Source organism: Budorcas taxicolor, chromosome 5 (assembly GCF_023091745.1).
Source record: "Budorcas taxicolor isolate Tak-1 chromosome 5, Takin1.1, whole genome shotgun sequence".
NCBI classification, from domain to species: domain Eukaryota; kingdom Metazoa; phylum Chordata; class Mammalia; order Artiodactyla; family Bovidae; genus Budorcas; species Budorcas taxicolor.
The window spans coordinates 86,923,758-86,949,814 of NC_068914.1; the positions used below are offsets into that span (position 1 = coordinate 86,923,758).

General features: G+C 38.2%; 1 protein-coding gene across 1 annotated transcript in view; it reads left to right on the forward strand.

Annotated features, from left to right (window-relative positions):
- Positions 1-26,057, forward strand: part of CPNE8 (copine 8) — a 269,508-nt gene that overhangs the window by 74,464 nt on the left and 168,987 nt on the right. The window contains exons 4-5 of the mRNA XM_052640034.1: positions 13,869-13,972; positions 25,985-26,024. Of these exons, the coding sequence (XP_052495994.1) occupies positions 13,869-13,972; positions 25,985-26,024 (144 nt within the window). The remainder of the gene's footprint in view (positions 1-13,868; positions 13,973-25,984; positions 26,025-26,057) is intronic.

Consider the following 26,057-nt stretch of genomic DNA (forward strand, 5'->3'; position numbering starts at 1 on the left):
GTAGTCCACATGAGCTCTTTTTCTTCATGGTTTTCATTTAGACAAATGAATGTGAGATAGAGTGATTATTCTGGCCTTCCACAGTACATTAAACCTTCATGAACATTTTTCTCATAACAGAGTTCATTTGCTTGGTGCAATCAACAGATGAATGTTCTTTCCAGTATAGCTCTTGTGGAGCAGTTTAACAATTAGTTGATTTAAAAATCAAGACTATTTCCATTCTGTTATTTTCAGCAAGATTTATTCCTACAGGGTATTTATCCAGTTAGCTCAAGTATAAAACAAAGGAAAACTTCCAATGACTTGATTGTGAATTGTATTTTATTTTTTTGTGTAAAGTTTTACAACAAACTGTTTTGTTTTCTAATAAAATTAACGGTTTACATACTTTTTCAAATAACTTAAAACTTTCACATTTGTGGAGAAAATTTTTTTTTCTAACAGTTTTCTATTTATGAGATAAGGACATTTAATGCTATATGAGTATGTTAAAGCATTCTCCTGTCCACATATTTATATATGTTCCTTGTGCCAGAGATTATTGTAATCAGGTGTATTTAGTTCAGTTCAGTCTCTCAGTCATGTGTAGGTACTTCTAAAAATTCAGTATTGTTGATATTCAGAAAAAGATGTTTTAGGATACTGGTTGCAATTTTTTTTTAAGTAGCTGTTTCTGGGTGTATACAATTACCAAATATTAATATTTCTCTTTCCTCAAAATTGTAATGCTTTGTGGCCTGCTGTTGGGGAGTGTTTAACAGGAGGATTCCTACATGCTGTTTCTCACAAGTCCTTTGTTTCTTTTCAAGCAGAGCAGCACGCTGCTCCCAGGAACCAAGGTCGTTGTGTGAGACAGGCTTGAGTCTCCTTTAGTAAACATTCTCTTTATGACAAAACTGCTTAGTCTCCATCCCCTTTCTTGAGATATGGATGGTCTTCTGACCTTGTGACCATTATTAATCCCTTGTTCCCTTGGTAATGGTTACTATATGCTTGGTTTTCTGATCTTTATCATAGTCATAAGAAACTTCTTGTACCACAGCTTATATATACTCTTAGAAAAATCATAAAGCACCTTTGCTCCATCAGAGCTTGTGTCCCCGTGTCTGTCTGTCTGTCTGTCTTTCTTTCTTTCTCTTTCTCTTTCTCTCTCTCTTTGGCTGATTCCGTGGAGCGCAGAGACCGGTCTTGCTCACTCTCCTGCCCAGGCTTCTAAGACTCTCTCGAGATGGTGCCCGGTGCCTTTGTAAGAGATGCAAGTCCTGTGTCAAGGACTACTGGTTTTCTGCCTAAACCAGGGAGTATCAGCCTCTTTCTGTCTTTCACTTTCTTATTATCACCTCCGGACCACCAGGTCCTGGTCCATTAAAGGACCCCAACAGCCTGCACAGAATAATATGCAACTGTGCATTTTCCAAAGAATTATAAAAATTTTATTTTATGATTTAAGGTATCAGCTAAGACCTAAACTTGAGTTTTAGCAAACTTCAGGAGATAGTGAAGGACAGGGAAGCCTGGTATGCTGCAGTCCATAGGGGTTGCAAAGAATCAGACATGACTTAGCAACTAGACAAAACAACAATACAAATTTTATTTAAGTCAAGAAGATTAATCACTTGGTTGATAGTTAATAATTCCACCCTCTGGTAAAAATTAGCATTTTTTCTATGAGATGAACTGTCATAATTTATCTGTAAATTTCTTATTATGCCAGTTTGCAATTTTTATGAGGAAGCTTCCACAAACCTCTTATCCTTATTTCTTAGAGGGCAGAGAGAATGAAAACCATAATCACGGAAAACTAACCAAATTGATCGCATGGATCACAGCCATGTCTAATCCAAATGAAACTATGAGCTATGCCATGTAGGGCCACCCAAGAAAGATGGGTCATGCTGGAGAGTTCTGACAAAATGTGGTCCACTCGAGAAGGGAATGGCAAACTACTTCAGTATTCTTCCCTTGAGAACCCCATGAACAGTATGAAAAGGCAAAATGATATCACCCTGACTCCCCAGGTTGGTAGGTGCCCAATATATACTGGGAAAGAGTGGAGAAATAACTCCAGAAAGAATGAAGAGACAGAACCAAAGTGAAAACAATGCCCAGTTGTGGATGTGGAGATGGATTGGAGATGGAAGTAAAGTCCAATGTGGTAAAGAACAATATTGCATAGGAAAATGGAATGTTAGGTCATGAATCAAGGTAAATTGGAAGTGGTCAGACAGGAGATGGCAAGAGTGAACATTGAAATTTTAGGAATCAGTGAATTAAAATGGACTGGATTGGGTGAATTTAATTAGGATGACCATTACATCCACTACTGTGGGCAAGAATCACTTAGAAGAAAAGGAGTAGCACTCATAGTAAACAAAAGAGTTCAAAATCCAGTACTTGGGTACAGTCTCAAAAATGACAGAATAATCTTTGTTCATTTCCAAGACAACCTATTCAGTACCACAGTAATCCAAGTCTATGCCCCAACCACTAATGCCAAAGAAGCTGAAGTCAAATGGTTCCATAATGACCTATAATATCTTCTAGATCTAACATCAAAAAAAAAAAGTTTTTTCATCATCAGAGACTGGAATGCAAAAGTAGGAAGTCAAAAGATACCTGGAGTAACAGGGAAATTTGGCCTTAAAGTACAGAATGAAGCAGGGCAAAGGCTAACAGCCAAGAGAACACACTGGTCATAGCAAACACTGTCTTCAAAAACACAAGAGAAGACTACACATGGACATCACTGGATGGTCAATATAAAATCAGATTGATTATATTCTTTGCAGCCCAAAATGGAGAAGCTCTATACATTCAGCAAAAACAAGACCAGGATCTGACTGTGGTTCAGATCATGAACTCCTTATTGCCAAATTCAGACCTAAATTGAAGAAAATAGGGAAAACCACTAGGCCATTCAGGTATGACCTAAATCAAATTCCTTACAATTATGCAGTGAAAGTGACAAACAGATGCAAAGGATTAGATCTGATAGACAGATTGCCTGAAGAACTATGGACAAAAGTTCGTGACATTGTACAGGAGGTAGTGATCAAAACCATCCCCAAGAAGAAAAAATGCAAAAAGGCAAAATGGTTGTTGGAGGAGGCCTTATAAATAGCTGAGAAAAGAAGAGAAGTAAAAGGCAAGGGAGAGAAGGGAAGATATATACATCTGATAAGGAATTCTGAAGAATAGAAAGGAGAGGAAAGAAAGCCTTGCTAAGTGAACAATGCAAAGAAATAGAGGAAAACAACAGAATGGGAAAGACTAGAGATCTCTTCACGAAAATTAGAGATACCAAGGAAAAATTTCATGCAAAGACAGGCACAATAAAGGATAGATATGTTATGGACCTAACAGAAGCAGAAGATATCAGGAAGTGGTGGCAAGAATACACAAAACTATACAAAAAAAGATCATAATGACCCAGATAACCATGATGGGGTGATCACTCAATTAGAGCCAGACATCCTGGAATGCGAAGTCAAGTGGGCCTGAGGAAGCATCACTATGAACAAAGCTAGTGGAGGTGATGATATTCCAGCTGAACTATTTCTAATCCTAAAAAATATGCTCTGAGAGTGCTGCACTCAATATGCCACCAAATGTGGAAAACTCTGCAGTGGCCACAGGACTGTAAAAAGGCAGTTTTCATTCCAGTCCCAAAGAAAGGCAATGCCAAAGAATGTTCAAACTACTGCATAATTGCACTCATCTCACACACTATCAAAATAATGCTCAAAATTCTCTAAACTATCTTCAACAGTATGTGAACTGAGAACTTTCAGATGTTCAAGCTGGATTTAGAAAAGGCAGAGAAACCAGAGATCAAATTACCAACATACATTAGATCATAGAAAAAGCAAGAGAATTAAAAAATAAAACAAAACAAAAAAACCCACATCTCTTTCTGCTTTATTGACTACATGAAAGCGTTAGACTGTGCGGTCATAGCAAACTGGAAAATTCTTCAGTTCATTTCAGTCACTCAGTCATGTCCGACTCTTTGTGACCTCATAGACAGAAGCACTCCAGCTTCCCTGTCTATCATCAACTCCCAGAGCTTGCTCAAACTCATGTCCATTGAGTCATTAATGCCATCCAACCATCTCATCCTCTGTCATCTCCTTCCCATCCCATCTGCAATCTCTCCCAGAATCAGGGTCTTTTCCAATGAGTCAGTTCTTTGCATCAGGTGGGCAAAGTATTGGAATTTCAGCCTTAGAATCAGTTCTTCCAATGAATATTCAGGACTGATTTCCTCTAGGATGGACTGGTTGGATCTCCTTGCAGTCCAAGGAACTCTCAAGTCTTTTCCAACATAACAGTTCAAATGCATCAACTCTTCAGCACTCAGCTTTCTTTATAGTCCAACTATCCCATCCATACATGACTACTGGAAAAACCATTGCCTTGACTAGATGGACCTTTGTTGATAAAGTAATGTCTTTGCTTCTTAATATGCTGTCTAGGTTGGTCATAACTTTTCTTCCAATGAGCAAGCATCTTTTAATTTCATGATTCCAGTCACCATTTGCAGTGATTATGGAGCCCCCAAAATAAAGTTACTGTTTCCACTATTTCCCCATCTAATTGCCATGAAGTGATGGGACTGGATGCCATGATCTTAGTTTTTTGAATGTTGAGTTTTAAGGCAGTTTTTTCACTTTCTTATTTCACTTTCATCAAGATGCTCTTTAGTTCTTCTTCGCTTTCTGCCATAAGAGTGGTGTCATAATTTTCTACAGTTTACTGTGATCCACACAGTCAAAGTCTTTGGTGTGCTCAATAAAGCAGAAGTAGATGTTTTCTTGGAACTCTCTTGCTTTTTTGATGATGCAATGGATATTGGCATTTTGGTCTCTGGTTCCTCTGCCTTTGTAAAATCCAGATTGAACATCTGGAAGTTCATGGTTCACAAACTGTTGAAGCCTGGCTTGAAGAATTTAAAGCATTACTGTGCTAGTGTGTGAGGTGAGTGCAATTGTACAGTAGTTTGAGCATTCTTTTGACATTACCTTTCTTTGGGATTGGAATGCCAAACATTCTTTGTCATTGCCTTTCTTTGGGATTGTATTGGAAAATTCTTAAAGAGATGGGAATACCAGACTATCTTACCTGCCTCCTGAGAAATCTATATACAGGTTAAGAAGCAACAGTTAGAACAGGACATAGAACAATGGACTGGTTCCAAATTTGGAAAGGAGTATGTCAAGGCTGTATATTGTTACTCTGCTTATTTAACTTATATGCAGAGTAAATCATGCAAAATGCCGGGCTGGATGAAGCACAAGCTGGAATCAAGAATTCCGGGGAAAATACCAGTAACCTAAGATGTGCTGATGACACCACCCTATGTCAGAAAGCACTGGGATTGTAGCTGTGGTATAAAATAAATATTTCAGTTTAAATGTTAATTGTGAGGACCCCATAAGAAAACCACAGGTATAAGTCAACAAGATAGTTGTATGCATGAGTCTTTGTTGTTGTTGTTTAGCCACCATGTCATGTCGTGACCCCATAGACTGCAGCATGCCAGGTTTCCCTGTCCCTCACCACCACCTGGAGTTTGCCCAAGTTCATGTCCCTTGAATCTATGATTCCATCCAACCATCTCATCCTCTGTCACCCTCTTCTGTTTCTGCCTTCAGTCTTTCCCAGCATCATGGTCTTTTCTAATGAGTCTGCTGTTCACATAAGGTGGCCAAAGTATTGGAGCTTCAGCTTCAACATCAGTTCTAAGAAAGAGTATTCGGGGTTGCTTTCCTTTAGGATTAACTGGTTTGATCTCCTTGCTTTCCAAGGGATTCTCAATAGTCTTTTCCAGAATCACAGTTCAAAAGCATCAGTTGTTCAGTGTTCTGCCTTCTTTGGCTTCCCTGATAGTGCAGTTGGTAAAGAATTCACCTGCAGTGCAGGAGACCCCTGTTTGATTCCTGGGTCAAGAAGATTCACTGGAGAAGGGATGGAGTACCCACTCCAGTATTTTTGTCCTTCCCTTGTGGCTCAGCTGTTAAAAAATCTTCCTGTACTGAGGGAAACCTGGGTTTGATCCCTGGGTTGGGAAGATCACCTGGAGAAGGGAAAGGCTATCTACTCCAGTATTCTGGCCTGGAGAATTCCGTGGACTATTATATAGTACACAGGGTCGCAAAGAGTCAGACACACCTGAGTGACTTTCACTTCACTGCCTTCTTTATTTTCCAGCTGTCACATCTGCACATGACTATTGTAAAGACCATAGATTTGACTGTATGGATCTTGGTCAGCAAAGTGATGTCTCTGCTTTTAAACACAGTGTCTAGGTTTGTCATAGTTTTCCTGCCAAGAAGCAGTCTTCTAATTTCCTGGCTGCAAGTCACCATCCACATTGATTTTAGAGCCCAAGAAGAAGAAATTGGTCACTGCTTCCACCTTTTCCCCTTCTATTTGCCATGAAGTGATGGGACCAGATGACATCATCTTAGTTTTTTTTTTTTTTTAATATTGAGTTTAAAGCCGGCTTTTTAACCCTTCTCCTTCACCTTCATAAAGAGGCTCTTTAGTTCCTCTTTGCTTTCTACCATTAGAGTGGTATCATCTGCATGTCTGAGGCTGTTGATATTTCTCCCTGCAATCTTGATTCCAGCTTCTGCTTCATCCAGCCTGGCATTTTTGCATGATGTGCTCTGCATATAAGATATCTAAACAAAGTGACAATAAATAGCCTTGTCACACTCCTTTCTCAGTCCTGAGCCAGTCAGTTGTTCCATACAGGGTTCTAACTGTTGCTTCTTTAACAGCATACCAGTTTCTCAGGAAAAGAGGTAAGATCATCTGATATTCCCATCTCTTTAAGAGTTTTCCACAGTTTGTTATGATCCACACGGTCAAAGGCTCTAGTGTAGTCAATGAAACAGAGGTAGATGTTTTTCTGGAATTCCCTTGCTTTGTATGATCCAGCAAATGTTAGCAATTTGCTCTCTAGTTTCTCTGCTTTTTCTAAACCCAGCTTGAATGTCTGAAAGTTCTCGGTTCGTGTAATGCTGAAGCCTAGCTTGGAGGATTTTGAGCATAACTTTAGTAGCCTTGGAGATGAATACAATTGTCCAGTGGTTTGGACATTCTTTAGTACTGCCCTTCTTGGGAATTGGGATGAAGATTGAACTTTTCCACTCCTGTGGCCACTGCTGGGTTTTCCAATTTGCTAACATATTGAGTGCAGTGCTTTAATAGCGTCATCTTTTAAGATTTTAAATAGCTCATCTGGAGTTCCATCACCTCCACTAGCTTTATTGGCAGCAGTGCTTCCTCACACCCACTTGACTTCACACTCCAGAATGTCTGGCTCTGAGTGAGAGATCACCATTGTGGTTATCTGGGTCATTGAGATCCTTTTAGTACAGTTCTTCCATGTATCCTTTCCATCTCATCTTGATCTCTTCTGCTTCTGTTAGGTCTTTACTGTTTCTGTCCTTTATTGTGCCCATCTTTGCATGAAATATTCCTTTGATTTTTCTAGTTTCCTTAAAGGTATTACTAATCTTACCCTTTCTTTAGTTTTTCTCTGTTTCTTTGCATAGTTCATTGAAGAAGGCATTGTCTCTCCTTGCTATTCTGTGGAACTCTGCATTTAGTGAGTGTACCTTTCCCTTTCTCCCTTGCTTTTTGCTTCTCTTCTTTCCTCCGCTCTTCGTAAAGACAACTAGTTTGTCTTCTTTGTCAGACAACCGCTTTGTCTTCTTGCATTTCTTTTTCTTTGGGATGGTGTTGTTCACTGCCTCCTCTACAATATGATGGACCTCTGTCCTTAGTTCTTCAGGCACTCTGTTTACTAGATCTAGTCTCTTGATTCCATTTGTCATCTCCACTGTATATTTATGGGGGATTTCATTTAAGTCATATCTGACTGGCCTAGTGGTTTTCCCTGCTTTCTTTAGTTTAAGCCTGATTTTTGCTGTGATGATGATCTGACCCACAGCCAGCTCCAGGTCTTGTTTCTGCTGACTGTATATAGCTTCTCCATCTTTGTCTACAAAGAATGTAATCAATCTGATTTTGGTATGACCATTTGGTGAAATCCATGTGGAAAGTTATCTCTTGTATTGTTGAAAAAGGATGTTTGCTATGACCAGCATGTTCTCGTGGCAGAATTCTGTTAGCTTTCACCCTGTTTCATTTTGTACTTTGAGGCCAAATTTGCCTGTTACTCCAGGAATCTCTTGACTTCCTAATTTTGCCTTCCAGTCCCCTATGATGAATAAGACATGTTTTTTTGCTATTAGTCTAGGAGATCTTCTAGGTCTTCATAGAACTTATAAACTTCAGCTTCTTCTACATATATGGTTGGAGCATAGAGTTGCATTGCTGTGATATTGAATGGGTTGCTCCGGAAATGAACTGAGATCATTCTGTCATTTTCAAGGTTGCACGCAAGTACTGCATTTCAGACTCTTTTGTTGATTATTAGGGCTACTCCATTTCTTCTAAGGGATTCTTGCCTGCAGTAGTAGATATAATAGTCATCTGAGTTAAATTCACCTATTCCCATCTATTTTAGTTCACTGATTCCTAATATGTCGATGTTTATTTACTCTTGTCATCTCCTGCTTAACCACATCCAATTTACCCTAATTTATGATCCTAACATTCCAAGTTCCTATGGAAAACTCATCTTTTCAGCATTGGATTTTACTTTCATCACTAAGCACATCCAAAACTGAGGGTCATTTCTGCTTTGTCCTTGCCACTTCATTCTTTCTGGAACTATTAGTTGTTGTTCTCTGCTCTTTCCCAGCAGCATATTGGACACCTTCCAACCTGGGGGACTCATCTTTTAGTGTCATATCTTTTAGCCTTTTTATACAGTTCATGGGGTTCTCATGGTTAGTATACTGGAGTGGTTTGCCTTTCCCTTCTCCAATGGATCACGTTTTGTCAGAGCTCCCTGCTATGATCCATCCATCTTTACTTAGAGGCAAATCTGAGTTGATACACATTTGGAATTTATCATCACGTAGATGGGATTTAAAGCCAAAGAACAGAGTAAGTAATCTAATAGAAGAGTGAATATAGGCAGATGAAGAAGGCCTGGAATTGTACTGATGAGAGGTTGCATATCTGAGAATCTAAGAAGAGAAAAACTGGGGAATGTGGTGTCAAAGAATCGGAAAAGGCTGCTTCAAAAAGGAGGAAATGGGCAACTCTGTTCAATGCTACTGATAGTCTGATATATGAAAGCTGAAATGTGACCACTTAATTTAGCAATATGAAGGTCACTAGTGACACTGTTAAAAGCAATTTCAGGACTATGTGTCAGGAGGCATATTAGATGTTCATATTTAATAGATGCTTAGCTAAAATTTTAATGGCTTCATTTTAATCTTCTGTTGAGATAGCAGAGTATCCTCAGCCACCCATATTGCTGAAAAGCCATTGTCCTGTAAGAGAAACTTGTTTTAATGGCTCAGAGGCCCTTCTTCCAGATATTCAAGCTGAATTTAGAAAAGGCACAGGAACCAGAGATCAAATGGCCAACATCTGTTGGATCATCGAAAAAAGCAAGAGAGTCCCAGAAAAATATCTACTTCTGCTTTATGGACTATGTCAAAGCCTTTGACTGCAGACCACAACAAACTGTGGAAAATTCTTCAAGAGATGGGCATACCAGACCACCTTACCTACCTCCTGAGAAATCTGTATGCAGGTCAAGAAGCAACAGTTAGAACCAGACATTGAGCAACAGACTGGTTCCAAATTTGGAAAGGAGTACGTCAAGGCTGTCTATTGTCACCTATTTATTTAACTTATATGCATAAACTTACATAAGTTTAACTTATATAACTTAACTTTCATCATGTGAAATTCTGGGCTAGATGAAGCACAAGCTGGGATCAAGATTGCTAGGAGAAATATTAATAACCTCAGAAATGCAGATGATACCACCCTTATATCAGTAAGTGAAAAGAAACTGAAGAGCCTCTTGATGAAAGTGAAAGAGAGTAAAAAAGTTGGCTTAAAACTCAACATTCAAAAACCTAAGATAATGGCATCAGGTCCCATCACTTCATGGCAAATAGATGGGGAAACAATAGAAACAGTGACAGATTTTATTTTCTTGGGCTCCAAAATCACTGCAGAAAGTGACTGCAGCCATTAAATTAACAGATGATTGCTCTGTGGAAGAAAAGCTATGACCAACTTAAACAGAATATTAAAAAGCAGAAGCAGAGGCTTGACTTTGGCAACAAAAGTCTATCTAGTTCAAGCTATGGTTTTTCCAGTGGTCATGTATGGATGTGAGAGTTGGACCATAAAGAAAGCTGAGCGCTGAAGAATTAATACTTTTGAACCGTGGTATTGAAGAAGACACGAGAGTCCCTTGGACTGCAAGCAGATGAAACCAGTCAGTCCTAAAGGAAACCAGTCCTGGATATTCATTGGAAGGACCGATGCTGAAATTGAAGCTCCAATACTTTGGCCATCTGATGCGAAGAACTGTCTCATTGGAAAAGACCCTGATGCTAGGAAAGATTGAAGGTGGGAGGAGAAGGGGATGACAGAGGAAGAGATGGTTGGATGGCATTACCAACTCGATGGACATGAGTTTGAGCAAGCTCTGGGAGTTGGTGAGGGACAGAGTAGCCTGGTGTGCTATGGTCCATGGATCGGAAAGAGTCAGACACAACTGAGCAACTGAACTGAATTGAGCTATGGCCCAAATTGCTGGCTTACATGCAACTCAGTAAACCTTACTGTGAAAATTCCACTCTATCATCTTCCTTCTGAGTGAGGGTTTGTGTTAAAATCCACAAGAAGGATAAGAGTGCTGAGGAATATGGGTACTGGCTGAGTTTCTCTTTGAGAGTGTTATACATTTGCTCATTTGATACATTTTGCTTTGGTCTGAGGACCATCTTGCCTCCTGGCAGGACAAAGGCTGGGAGGGCCCTGATTCTGTCTGATTCAGATTTTTACTTCTTGACCTCTGTACTGCTTTTGTTGGGTGCATGGGTTCTCCTGGGTTATTTGGTACATGTCCTTATTCCCATTTCTTTAAAATTAACGACCAAGGATAGGCTTATTTTTGAATCTTCCCAGGGCCTAATATATTCTATGCTGAAATAGAGAAGAGTCCTAGAAAGAATGAAAGTAGATTTTGTGACCAAAGTGGATTAGGTTGGGACACTATACATCAATTTTCTCATCTTTAAACAAGAATACTAATACCTACCTTATGGAGTTATGATAAAGATTTAAAGTAATGTGTGACAAGTGCTTAGAACAAAGTAAGTGAAAGTGAAAGTGTTAGTCTCTCAATTGTGTCTGATTCTTTGTGACCCCATGGACCATAGTCTGTCAATGGGAATTCCAGGTTAGAAAACTGCAAGAGGTTGCTGTGGGGAGAGAGCAAATTAGCCAAGAAGGCTGTTCAGGCTCACTCACCTCACATTTTGTAAATACTGTGTTACAGCTGAGGTCATTTGTAGCACTGCACATATGCAACATGAGGTACTTGTTTGGTCACAGGCTACTTTGGGCTGTAATATATGCACACTGATATATGAGCTCCACCTAAAAAGCAGCGGGCATTACTGCTGCCTCACAGCTGTGTCTGCTGAGTCAGCCACGAGAAGAGAGAATGTCGTGTGTCTACTGCTACAGCTGCTGCTTCAGCCAGGAGTGAATGCTGTTATGGCCTCTGTGCCAGCCAGGAGAGAGGTTTGTGTTGTGTTAGGTTATGCTGTGGCTGCTGCTTTGTCTTCTGTGTCAGCCAGGAGAGAATAAATGTGTCTGCAGTTCCTACCTCTCCTCAGGTCTTCTTCCAGCCTTTTACTTTGTGCTTTGTCTGCCATGGGTTCAGCCAACAGTACAGACATTGTGAACAGCAAGACAATTGGCACTGTGAGTAGCACCAGCAATACAGTTGCCATTCCAGTATCCAGGTTCAAACCAGGGATCAAACCCATGTCTCTTACGTCTCTCACATTGGCAGGCAGATTACCGTCTGAGCCACCAGGGAAGAACAAAGTAGAGTACTCAATAAATGGTGACTGTGATTACTATTATTGTTCAGATAAATGTTTAATATTTTTGAAATGTTGAATTAGTTACCTGTGTTATGATTTGGTTAAAGCGTCTGCCTGCAATGTGGGAGACCTGGGTTTGATCCCTGGGTTGGGAAGATCCTCTGGAGAAGGAAATGGCAACCCACTCCAGTATTCTTGCCTGGAGAATCCCGTGGACGGAGGAGCCTGGTAGGCTACAGTCCACGGGGTTGCAAAGAGTCGGACACGACTGAGCGACTTCACCTTTATGATTTTGGTCCAAGATATAAAACATTGCCCAATGCATAAGCTTCTGCAACATAGTTTTTTTTGGATAGTTAATAATAGCCATAATGAATCTTCATCATCAATATTTTCTATCATAGTTTTATTATCACAATTTATGTGATAAACTCATGACGTTTACTTTATGATGGATTGATAATTTTCTTGTTGTTTAGTCGCTAAGTTGTGCTGGACTCTTTTGTGATCCTATGACTGTAGCCTACCAGGGTCTTCTATCCATGGGATTTCCCAGACAGTATTCTACTGGAGTGGGTTGCCATTTTCTTCTCCAGGGGATTGAACCTGGGATTCAGTCTTCTCCCTGGGATTTCCGGCCCAGGGACTGAACCTGCATCTTTTGCATTCGCAGGCAGATTTTAGTTGTTTTATTATTCCTAATAAAAAGTTTTTCTTTGAACTTTAGTAAGTTAGTTCTCTGATAAGACAGCATGCATAATATTTTCATGTGGTTCTCAAGATGCAAATAAATGACTCATTGGGAAAGACCCTGATGCTGGAAAAGACTGAAGGCAGAAGGAGAAGGGGATGACAGAGGATGAGATGGTTGGAAGGCATCACTGACTGGATGGATATAAGTTTGAGCAAGCTTCGGGAAATTGGTGATGGACAGGGAAGTCTGGTGTGCTGCAGTCCATGGGGTCACAAAGTTTTGGACATGACTGAGCCACTTAACTGAACTGAAGTGAACTGATAATATTATTCAGAACTAAAGGTTAAGATTCCCTCTTTAGAATTCTTTAGAAGGGGAAGAAGGAAAGCCAAAAACAAAAAAAGAGATATGAGATTTGTATTTTTGATCATCTTTGAAAGCAGTGCAGATGACCTTCCTTCACATTGCAAGGAAAGAGTACTAGATATGGAGTTTTATTTACTGGTTTCCATTTCCCCTAAGATGAAAAATTTATTTTTTTTAAGCAAAAATAGTACAGTAGCTTAAAAACATGTAAGAAGCATAGGTCTCATTTTGACTCTCTAGATACTTTAAGAATTAAAAGAGAAGAAAACAAGAAAAAAATGACTGAAGTGTGTAATATATTATAAGAAAGTTCTTCCCAGAACATAGCTAAGAAACTATTCTATGTAGAAGACTACTTGATTATGAACTGAATATGAACACATATTCTTACATCTGTACCCTCCAGTTGTAAGAATATGCATTGGTTGGCTTAGTTATGCACTAGGTTAAGAAGAATATTTGTGATAAACTAAAGGTAGAAATAACTTCTTTTGAATGGAAAAAGATTTGGCTTTCAAATGGGGAAAAAGTGGAGGAAGTATACAGTTATGTGAATTTTCAGAAGCTGCTTTTCTAATAAATTTGTATGAACTCAGGGCTCATTTTCTGAATTCCCTGAGTGTTGAAGAGGGATGATTTGATCTTTAAAATCTTTTCTGAAGGGCTCTATCAAGCATTTGAATATTTATTGTGTTTTCAAGGAAATATATTAATAATAAGTTCTATACTGCAATAAGTAACCATGCAAAGCTTGCTTTTAACCTGTCCTTTTTTTTTTTTTTTTTTCTCAACAGTTTGGAAGGACTGAAGTAATTGATAATACTTTAAATCCTGATTTTGTAAGAAAATTTATTCTGGACTACTTTTTTGAAGAAAAAGAGAATCTTCGTTTTGATTTGTAAGTTCCAGGAAAACTTGTATTTGGGGAAAAAAAAGACGTTTAAAGACTACATTCATAACATGATGTTGGGTACTACGGTTGTACTAAATAGATATTATCAGGAAATCAGATTAAATCTGTTTAGAGTGTGGCCTGAGCACTGTCCCCAGCACTGCTTTGCATATTATAGATTATTTGCTATTTATTAAAAATATATAAAGTAATTACTTTACCTTGTTGAAATTCTGGGTAGGATATATGGGCATTCTTTCAAATCCTCCTGTGGAATAGGTGTCTTATAAATTCTGCATATACTCCAGGGGGATCCTCATATATTTCCATGGCTGACTTTCTCAGATCTTTAGATTTCTCTCAGTTGTTTCTTTGTATAGTACATGGTGTGTGTGTGTGTATATTTGTGTGTGCATACTCGGTCGTGTCTTAACTATTTGCAACCCCATGGACTGTAGCCTGCCAGGCTCCTCTCTCCATCAGATTTCCCAGTCAATAATACTGGAGCAGGTTGACATTTCCTCCTCCAGGGGATCTTCCTGACCTAGGGATTGAACCTGCATCTCCTACATCTCCTGCATTGGCAAGTGGATTCTTTACAATAGAGCCACCTGAGCAGCTCCATATTACATGGATCTTTACCTAATTATGGCTCCTTTTATTTGTTCATGGACTCATATTTCTAAGCTTAGGCTGCCAAAGCTAAAATTTTTAATATTCTTGTTATTTTGATACTGAATCAGGCATATTAAGCTATTATCTTTAAATTCAACTCCTTGTCCACAGAGACTCTGGAGTCAGTCTATAACTGAGTTATTACACTTTTGTTCCCCAGAGGTGAACTGTGGTGACTGTTGAAGGAAATCAATTGAAAGGGAAAACTATAACATGTATTACAGTATGTGCTTTATATATAAAATAACCAGAGACTTTATGAACATCACAAGTATTTAAAAAGAAAAATGTCTTAAGTAGCTGAAAACAATATAGTATACATGCTGTAACGGTTTATAGATATTTTTGATAACAAAAGCTATCAGTGTCTTATTTGAAAATGCTATAATTTTCCTCCTAATGAGAAACAAAAGTTCTTTGCTGTTAGGAGTCCTTCTCATTTTCCTCTAAAATGTGTACAATAAAATAACCTGTAGTGTTTCTGTTTAAAAAAAGGAGAATCTTAAACCACTCCCTTTCCTCATGAGCTATAGGAGTTCTAAGTATTTATTATTTTATCAAACAAAATTTATTATGCCCCATTTGGTTTTTATTTCCTTGAAACACTTTTCCAAATAATAAAAATGAGGTTCCTGAGAAAAAACTTAAAAGTGGAATGTAATGATTCCCTCACCATGTTTATCATGGTGATTGCATACAGTGTTATTATTTAAAAACAGACATATGAATCATACAGAACATAGTTTCATTCTTCCATTGCTCAAGGCCTCTGTAGGAATCGTTTTTAGGAAATGTCCTTCTTTCTCAGAATGGTACTCCCTTAATTTTTACCAGTTACTTTCAGATCTAACTTTATTATAAGTTAGTCAGTATTTCATGATTTTTTATTTTCATTCTTTATTTTCCTTTCTCTTTTATTCTCTTTCTCAATTATCTGTATTCTTTTCTTGCATTTAAGAGAAATGCATTTTTATTATAAACTTTAAATAATACATGCATTTATAAAGTGAAAGTTCCCTGTAACCCCAGCACCAAAACGAACACATATCCTCAAAGAACCAAAACTGTAAATGCATTTGCAGATCCCTTTTCTTTAAATATATACGTGTATATGGAATCTCAATATTTTTACTATGTCAAATACTTTCTAGTTACTCGTATTATTTAGATATCTTTCTATGCCACTAAATATATAGATATTCTTTCATTAATTTTAATGGTTACATAATTTTCATTATTCAAAGAAATGCAGTTTACTTATCCAGACATTTACTGATGAACATTTTGGCTGGTTCTATTTTCACTATTACATGTAATCCTGCAGTAAGTATTTTTTACAGAAATATTTTGCTGTTTTCTTGCCTTTTCAGAATATATATTACTCAGTCATATTTTAAGATGAAATGATATGGCCAAGACTGCTTCTAACCTTTGAGACCATCTTAAAGATCATATGTGCTTTGTTGGTTCTTTAAACTCTTTGTCTAGATATTTGCTCTGATTTTTAGAATCATCCTTCTGTTTTCTTTTGGTTTCTGTCTATCATCAGGCCCCTGTCATCATCATGAGCAGCTGCTGCTAGGGGACTCTACTCACTCATTTTTTCACAGTGTCTCATTTTGCCCCTCCTTTTATTGGTTTCTTAAGTTCATGTCATTTGACATTCATAATTGTGGCTATTATAGAATTGTGTGAGTAGGATGAAAAGAAGGAAAATGTTGGTCTCAAAAGGATGGTAGCAATCGAATGCAAGTCAGTAGACTAGAGAGCAAAATTTAAGAGCTTGGCAGCTCATTCTGGAAAGAAGTAGGTCAAGAATGATTTACCTGAACACAGATGGTGATCACATGCTCATCTCTACTGAACGTGAGATGAAGGAAGCTAATGGATTTTAAGGAGTTTCCAGTAAGAAAATAAACTTCACTGAATTCAGTGTTGATTAGTCATTTAAATATTATGTGTGTTTTGCTAAATATCATTTCAAGAGTTACTTTCACAACTTAATGACTCAAATGAGAATATATTAGGTTTAGGAAGCACCAGATACTTGTACCATGTTTGACAGGCTAACCTAGGTATCCTTAGCATGGACAAGGAAGCCTTAAAGGTAGGAAGGAAGTTAGGGCATTGACAGAACTTAATATACATCTCTAGTATTTTGTCATAAGTCAGTAATATTGTTTAACTTGACTGTACATGATTCAGGGAATTTTAAAAAAAGAGAAAACGAAACTTCAACACACTCACTAATGGAAGTATAGAAGAGAAGAATGATTGGATGGATTAATATGTTTGTTACTAATATCTTCTAGTTATTTTTAAGCTAAAATAATTATAGAAACTCATGTAGTTTGAGGGTTAGTATGTAAGTTCTGTAAGTACCAGACAAAAAGATGTGGTGTATGATAGTAATACTACTGCTATTATTTACAGTTTGTAGTAGAATCATTAATATATGTAAATAGATTTAACCAATAAATTTCTGAGGCAGAGTTATCCCATTGTTATAAAAGAGAATACCAAGGCCTGGATAGAGGTTTAACTTGACATGCTCAAGGGTCTGAACTTTCCAATATAGAGTCAAATTTTGCATAAAAATAGTTAATTTTTTTATCTTCTTTGTAAATTGGCAGAACCAACTGTCTTTCTTATTTACTTTTGGTTGTCCTGGGTCTTCTTTGCTACGTGAGGGTTTTCGCTAGTTGCAGTGAGTCGGGACTAGTCCTTGTTGTGGTTGTGTGATCTTCTCATTGCGGTGGCTTCTCTACCTATAGAGCTCTAGGCATGTGAACTTGGGAGTTGTGGGGCATGCAGGTCCTAGAGCATAGGCTCAGTAATTTTTGTGCACGGGCATAGTTGCTCCATGGCATGTGGGATCTTCTTGGATCAGGAGTCAAATTCATGTTCTCTGCATTGGCAGGTGGATTCTTAACTATTGGACCACCAGCAAAGTGCATGCCTGAAATAGTTTATAATTTAATGGTACAAAAGCTGAATTTCGAAAACTTTATGGAAAGTAAATAATGCCTGAACTATGTAATTTTAATTTTCCTCTTGGTTATCTAAAACAAATGAAAGTATTATGTTTGAAGTGTTCTACTTTACTCTGAATATAACAATAGAATATATCTACTCTAACTATGCAAAAGTAGGAATATGTAGGAAAGAAGTATGTTTGATTAGAATGGACAATATTGTATTATTTTATCATAGTGTAACAAGAATAAAGAAAGTACCAAAGCAGTGTACATGAATGATATATTTTAACTTCTTCAATTTTTTCTTTTTTCCAAAAAAAAAACAACAGTATTTCTCATAGAGATTGCATAATGTTTGAAATGTGAGAGCATGTTGTAAAATGTAATTAAATAAGCATCAGTTAGAGGAGGACATGGCAACCCATTCCAGTATACTTGCCAGGATAATCCTATGGACAGAGAAGCCTAGTGGATTACAGTCCGTGGAGTCACAAAGAGTTGGACACAACTGAATGACTGGGCATTCAAGCATCATATAAACTTTTGAATGTAGTTGGTTAATTTCAAAATTTGAGTCAAGTAATATTATTTGAATTTTATATGATCTCTTAAACATTCAGAAAATTAAGACCTGATAAAGGGATACCTGGAGAAAATTATCAAGAAAATAACAAATATATTTTCTTAGTTTATGCACTATTTTTGATATCACTTTAACTTGGAGGGAAAGTTATGACCAACCTAAACAGCATATCAAAAAGCAGAGACATTACTTTGTCAACAAAAGTCTGTCTAGTCAAGGCTATGGTTTTTCCTGTAGTCATGTATGAATGTGAGAGTTGGACTATAAAGAAAGCTGAATGCAGAACTTATACTTTTGAACTGTGGTGTTGGAGAAGACTCTGGAGAGTCCGTTGGACTGCAAGGAGGTCCATCCTAAAGGAAATAAGTCCTGGGTGTTCATTGGAAGGACTGATGCTGAAGCTGAAAGTCCAATACTTTGGCCACCTGATGCTAAGAGCTGACTCATTTGAAAAAACCCTGATGCTGGGAAAGATTGAGGGCAGGAGGAGAAGGGGATGGCAGAGGATGAGATGGTTGGATGGCATCACCGACTCCATGGACATAGGTTGGGTGTACTCCGGGAGTTGGTGATGGACAGGGAGGCCTGGCGTGCTGTGGTTCATGGGGTCGCAAAGAGTCGGACACGACTAAGCGACTGAACTGAACTAACAATTTCTTCTAATTATCCATTTATATAAGTATACAACCTGTGAGAGCAAGCTTTCTTTCTTTAACACTGTGATTTTTCTACCATATCTATCTAAATAAGTGTGAAAAGTAGTGTAATCATCTTTCTCTAATTATGAGTACCTATTTATCCATTGTTCCTAATTGATTAGTTTTTACGTTTTGTCTTATTAATGTGTTTCTTCGAGGAAAAAATATTCATTGCAGAAAATGTGGGAAATGAGAAAAGGATAAAGAAGTCAATGAAATTACTTGTAATCCCAACCTGGGGCTTCCCTGATGGCTCAGTGGTAAAGAATCCACCTGCCAATGCAGGAGATGGGGGTCAATCCCTGGGTTGGGAAGATGCCTTAGAGATGGAAATGGCAACCTACTGCCAGTATTCATGGACATAGGACCCTGGTAGGCTACAATCCATGGTGTAACAAAGAGTCGGACATGACTTAGCACCTAAACAGCAACAGCAACAACAATCTCAACCTACATCACTCAGAGCACTAATGGAAATACCCTAACATACTCACAGTAGCATGGCCTTCTGAAGGAACAACAGTGTTGAATAATACAATAGTCTAAATTGGACAACATAGATGTAAGTGGTTTTCAGAACTGTTTTTTATTAACCTTTATATTAATTTTACAAATTTATATTTTTTTTATTGAAAAGAAGGTTTTCAATTGCACATTATGGAAGGTTTGAAAATGGCTTTCAGGAGGTTTTCTTAGTTAACTTTTAATGCTGTTTGCCTAGTCAAGGCTATGGTTTTTCCAGTGCTCATGTATGGATGTGAGAGTTGGACTGTGAAGAAAGCTGAGCACTGAAGATTTGGTATTTTGAACTGTGATATTTGGAGAAGACTCTTGAGAGTCCCTTGGACTGCAAGGAGATCCAACCAGTCCATTCTGAAGGAGATCAGCCCTGGGATTTCTTTGGAAGGACTGATGTTAAAGCTGAAGCTCCAGTACTTTGGCCACCTCATGCAAAGCGTTGACTCATTGGAAAAGACTCTGATGCTGGGAGGGATTGGGGGCAGGAGGCAAACAGGATGACAGAGGATGAGATGGCTGGATGGCATCACCGACTTGATGGACATGAGTTTGGGTAGGCTCCGGGAGTTGGTGATGGACAGGGAGGCCTGGCATGCTGCGATTCATGGGGTCGCAAAGAGTTGGACACGACTGAGCGACTGAACTGAACTGAACTGAATGCTGATGGGAAATTGTTATCAGAGAGAAAGAGAGAGAAAATGAATGAATGTATATTTCTGGCAGCACTGGCCCAAATTCCTGTAAGTTCTGATTAATCCAAAATTATTATTATGGTGATTTGGTTGAGATATTTTAAGGTTAGTTTGTCAGCTATGAGTTGTAAAATTCTCCTGCCTGTTTGATTTGATGTATTATTCAAGAGACATGGTTTCTGTTATTATGCTATGTTTTATCACAGTGCTATTCTTTATCACAGATAAAGTCATAAACTTTGGCATTCATTTATTTTGTTATAATTGTTACATGTATAATAGTATTGATACTTTATAATTCTCCTTGTTGTCATAATTGAAAACTTTATTATTGGTAGAACAGTTATCACTGAGCAAGAAATGTGGGTAGCTGTTTCAGTATGTAGTATTTTCTGAAGAATATGAGAAATCATATATAACTACTTATGCTCTAACTTTTCCATTTGGGTACACCAACAAGGGAGTTACAGGTCTAAATTTGACTTGGGTGAAAAGTGAAAGTGAAAGTGAAGTCGTGAAGTCATGTCCAACTCTTTGCGACCCCATGGACTGTAGCCTACCAGGCTCCTCCGTCCATGGATTTTCCAGGCAAGAATACTGGAGTGGGTTGCCATTTCCTTCTCTAGGAGATCTTCCCGACCCAGGAATTGAACTGGGTCTCCCACATTTCAGGCAAATTCTTTACCATCTGAGCTACAGTAGATGGTTTCCCTCCTTCATAAATGAACGGTGATAATTATGGAATTATCAAAATTCAGTTGAAGCTGAAACTCCAATACTTTGGCCACCTGATGCAAAGAGCTGACTCATTTGAAAAGACCCTGATGCTGGGAAAGATTGAGAGCAAGAGGAGAAGGGGACAACAGATGATGAGATGGTTGGATGGCATCACCGACTCAATGGACATGGGTTTGGGTGGACTCGGAGTTGGTAATGGACAGGGAGGCCTGGCATGCTGCAGTTCATGAGGTCACAAAGAGTCAGACATGACTGAGTGACTGAACTGGACTGATAATTATGGAATGCATATTGTTATTGCAATCTATTTTTGAAGATTCTCAACATTTTGAGGGAAAATAAGTTCCTTTATTTCTTCCAATAATTATCCCAACACTACCAATTTCAGTTTCTCCAATTGGTTAAGTGTCGTCTTAACAATGCCAAGGTCTAACTGCATGACGTTTTAGTCACTTTGTATATTAGAACTGTCTCATTTGTTAATAGTTATATAGTATTCATTTTAAAACTTTAATCTCAAACTTAATCCAAAACTCTTTGCTTTCTCTCCCCTTAGTTGGAGACACTGTCATAGCTACTTATAAGAGAGAACAGGGTTGGGATAGCAGAAAGGTAGGGGAGTTGGGAAGCAGATAAGTGTGTCTTTCTCCTATGTTCTGAAAAACCTCGGCCTTAGCGTGTACTGGCCTCAGGGGATACATATCAAACATTCTGTCCTCCTCATTGTGGAGGAGGAACTAAAAAGTTGTGCACCAGTGCTAAATCAAATCTCAGAGATATAGTTTTGGATGAAGTAGAAAAAAAATGGCTTTATTTCTTTGCCTGGCAAAGGGGGACACAGCAGGCTCCTGCTCTTGAAAATTTGTGTCCTATCCTGGGAAGATTTGGTGAGGAATTTTATAGCAATGGCTCAAGGGTGGTGTCGTTAATAAGATTAGGATGTGTGAAGGGCCTGTACTCTTCTAATCTGGTCTCAGGGAATCTCTTGATTTGCTTCTCTAGTTCCTTTAGTCTGGCCTTGGGTGGTCTTCTCTGGGAAAAACATCTTCCATTTGTTGAGAATTTTACTTCTGTAAAGAGCTTAATGATATTGTTAAGTGGAATCAGTACCTTGCTCCAAGGCTTCACTATTGTTTCTTGGCCGCTCCTCCTCTGTCTTTCCATCCCTTCACTTCCATGATTGGCAACTGTGAAATTTGCAGTTTTGGAACTCAGGACAGGTCATGGAGGTGGGAGTCTGTTCTTTACAAACAAGAAATGGAAGGCTTCCATACCCAGGAGCCCGACAGGTCCTACTTGATTTCAAAAAGATGTCATTCTTTGTACCTCAGCTTTCAAAAGGCACTTCCCAGCATTGTCAGCTAACATTCTCTTCCACTGGCAGCCAAGGATAGCCCTATTGTTGTTGTTGTTCAATTGCTAAGTCGTGTCCAACTCTGCAACTCCATGACAGAGGGCTAGATGCTATCCTCCCCTTCACACAATCATCCTAGATTTCGGAGCTCCCCTTCACCTTGCTTTGGGGAATGGAAAGAACCTGCTCCTGACCCTTCAGAGACAGTGAATAGCTTGTCACTTCATGAGTAAGCTTTGTAGAGAAGGGTTTGACCCTAGTGAGAGTGATTTACTGGAAGCTCTGAGCTAAGCATGAGGAGGAACTTAGTATCACTTGTTTTCAGCTTTGGGCCTTAGTTGGAATTTCAAAAATACAAGAAAAATTCCAGTCAACATCTGTTACCCTCTATTAGAAAACATAATCATTAGGAGTCACCCAAATAAGTTACTGCCAGTTCAGTATTTTACTAAGATTTCAACAGCAGAATGAAGTGGTTTACAGAATTCCTGTTAGTAAATTTATGCACAAGTGTACAATCCTGGTGGTAAACTACTGAACTTTTGCTTTGCAATATATCCTTTCTTATTTAAGGGGATTATGGCATTCACAAACATAGATACACACCCATACTCACCCTCCCCAGCCCCATGCACACAGATATATTTTTCCCATTTAGGATGTAGTGTTTATGTTCTGACTTATGAGAATTAAAGCCAGTGACATTTTTAGAAAGTTGGAAAATTTCCATAAAAGAAAAATCATGGTAATTTTGAAAGCACTGTAATACAATATATTATCTAAAGCTTTGGGAGGTTTGCTGTAGATTACTTATTTTTGAGATAATAGCATTAAAAAGCTTTGTTAAAGACAATTAAGGAGGATTGTGTTTGAAGATACTTAAATTCTTTGTGATGAAAACACAAACACTTCATTTTTGCTTATTGAATTGAACTGAATATACCATGTTCAGTTCTGTTCAGTTCATTCACTCAGACTTCCCCTCTTTCAGATTTCCTTTTCCCTTTAGGTTCACCACAGACCACTGAATAGAGTCCCCTGTGCTATACAGTATATTCTCATTCAGTACAGTCACTCAGTTGTGCCTGACTCTAAGACCCCATGGACTGCAGCACAACAGGCCTCCCTGTCCATCACCAACCCTCGAGTTTATTCAAACTCTTGTCCGTTGAGTCGGTGATGCCATCCAACCATCTCATCCTCTGTAGTCCCCTTCTCCTCCAACCTTCAATCTTTCCCAGCAACAGGGTCTTTTCCAATGAGTCAGTTCTTCACATCAGATGACCAAAGTATTGGAGTTTCATCTTCAACATCAGTCCTTCCAGTGAATATTCAGTACTGATTTCCTTTAGGATGGACTGGTTGGATCTCCTTGCAATCCAAGGGACTCTCAACAGTCTTCTCCAACACCACAGTTCAAAAGCATCAATTCTTCAGCACTCATATCCATACATGACTACTGGAAAAACCATAGCCTTAACTAGACAGACTTTTGTTGGCAAAGTAATGTCTCTGCTTTTTAATATGGTGTCTAGGTTGGTCATAACTTTTCTTCCAAGGAGTGGAGTGAGCGCCTTTTAATTTCATGGCTGCAGTCACCATCTGCAGTGATTTTGGAGCCCAAAAAAATAAGGTCTGACACTGTTTCCACTGTTTCTCCATCTATTTGCCATGAAGTGATGGGACCAGATGCCATGATCTTAGTTTTCTGAATGTTGAGCTTTAAGCCAACTTTTTCGCTCTCCTCTTTCACTTTCATCAAGAGGCCCTTTAGTTATTTGCTTTCTGCCATAAGGGTGTTGTCATCTTCATATTTGAGGTTATTGATATTTCTCCTGGCAATCTTGATTCCAGCTTGTGCTTCATCCAGTCCAGCATTTCACATGATATACTCTGCATATAAATTAAATAAGCAGGGTGACAGTATACAGACTTGATGTACTCCTTTTCCTATTTGGAACCAGTCTGTTGTTCCATGTCCAGTTCTAACTGTTGCTTCTTGACCTGCACACAGATTTCTCAAGAGGCAGGTCAGGTGGTCTGGTATTCCCATCTCTTAAAGAATTTTCCACAGTTTGTGGTGATCCACACAGTCAAAGGGTTTGGCATAGTCAATAAAGCAGAAATAGATGTTTTTATGGAACTCTTGCTTTTTTGATGATCCATTGGATGTTGGCAATTTGATCTCTGGTTCCTCTGCCTTTTCTAAAACCAGCTTGAACATCTGAAAGTTCACAGTTCATGTATTGTTGAAGCTGTCTTGGAGAAAGATACCATGTTATTTCTCCCCAGTCCACACTAAACCCCTTATAGAAAACAGTTTCCAGGGATGATACTTGAGAAGGAGCCAGGAGATTTGTACTTTACCTATGATATTGCTACAGTTGCTAATTTTAATCTTACCCTCAAAAATTGTTTTGCATAAGAAATTTTTTTTTTTACTAATATTTGTAGGTCCTTAGTAGATGTTGGCAATTTGCTGATTCAGAACTCTAGTTTACAGCTGTTAAGCATGATCAAACTGTGCTAATATGAAGTAAAGTAATTTGTAACTCTTCTGAGACAGTCATTTGCATCACACAAATTTAAAGCCAGTTTGTGGCAAACATTCTTTACTAGGGAGTAAGTGTAACTATGCCAAGAATCAGTATACACAGTGAACTCTGCTTCTGTGCTTTTTTTTGACTGAGATGCTTTTCTTTCTCTGGGAAAATATTCTTGTTATGTGAGAGGGAAGATTTTAATGAGCTATTTTAAAAAAAGTTATTTTTTTGTAGGTAGCTATGCACAGGAATGTGAAAAGAATATGATCTGAGAGAAAGACTGGAGCCAGTAAAAATATTTTCCTATTGAAGAATTCAGCAAATTGAGGTTGTTTTAAATGTTAGCAACCTTTCTGCTTAAAAAAAAAAAAATTAAAACGAGGGTCTAAGTGATAGTGAGAGATATTTTCCCAGGATCTCTTAAAAAAATCATTTGCTTCCAGTACCAACTGATCAAAAAATAGAAACATAGTAGTCCTATATAAACACATTTTTCTATCCATAAAATACATGTTTTCCCTAAATCCTATGAATGGAGAAAATTAATCTCGCATTGCTGCTGCTGCTGCTGCTAAGTCGCTTCAGTCGTGTCCGACTCTGTGCGACCCCATAGACGGCAGTCCACCAGGCTCTGCCATCCCTGGGATTCTCCAGGCAAGAACACTGGAGCGGGTTGCCATTTCCTTCTCCAATGCATGAAAATGAAAAGTAAAAATGAAGTTGCTCAGTCGTGTCCGACTCTTAGCAACCCCATGGACTGCAACCTACCAGGCTCCTCTGTCCATGGGATTTTCCAGGCAAGAGTCCTTACTTTTGCCAATTTCAAATAATAAGAGTATTTATGATATTAAATAAGAATTATTATATATACAAATGACAGCCTGTTATCAGCACTTTTTTAAGAGAGGAATTTCAGTTTTTAGGGACAATTATGAATCTGTTGATTCACAGAAAAGGGAAATTTTAAAATTTTCTTATCAAGAAGAGTTGATGATTGTAAAAGTATTAAAATTAAGACTTCTGCTTAGGTGGTAGAAATAAAAGGACCCAGGGTTTATAAATTCTGCCTTTAGTATGTAGGCCAGAGTTTATGAGAAATTTCTAAATTTGCTAAGTTTTTTCCCTATCATATACTTTTGATTCATTTTTTATATCATTTGTATTTTGGGGGAAATACTAATGTTTTTCTCTAGCTTCACTTGTGGAAATAATTTAAAGTGTGTATTTTAATTTTTTAGGTATGATGTTGATTCGAAGAGTCCCAACTTGTCCAAACATGTAAGTTCACATCTTTATGTTTTTTAAGATGAT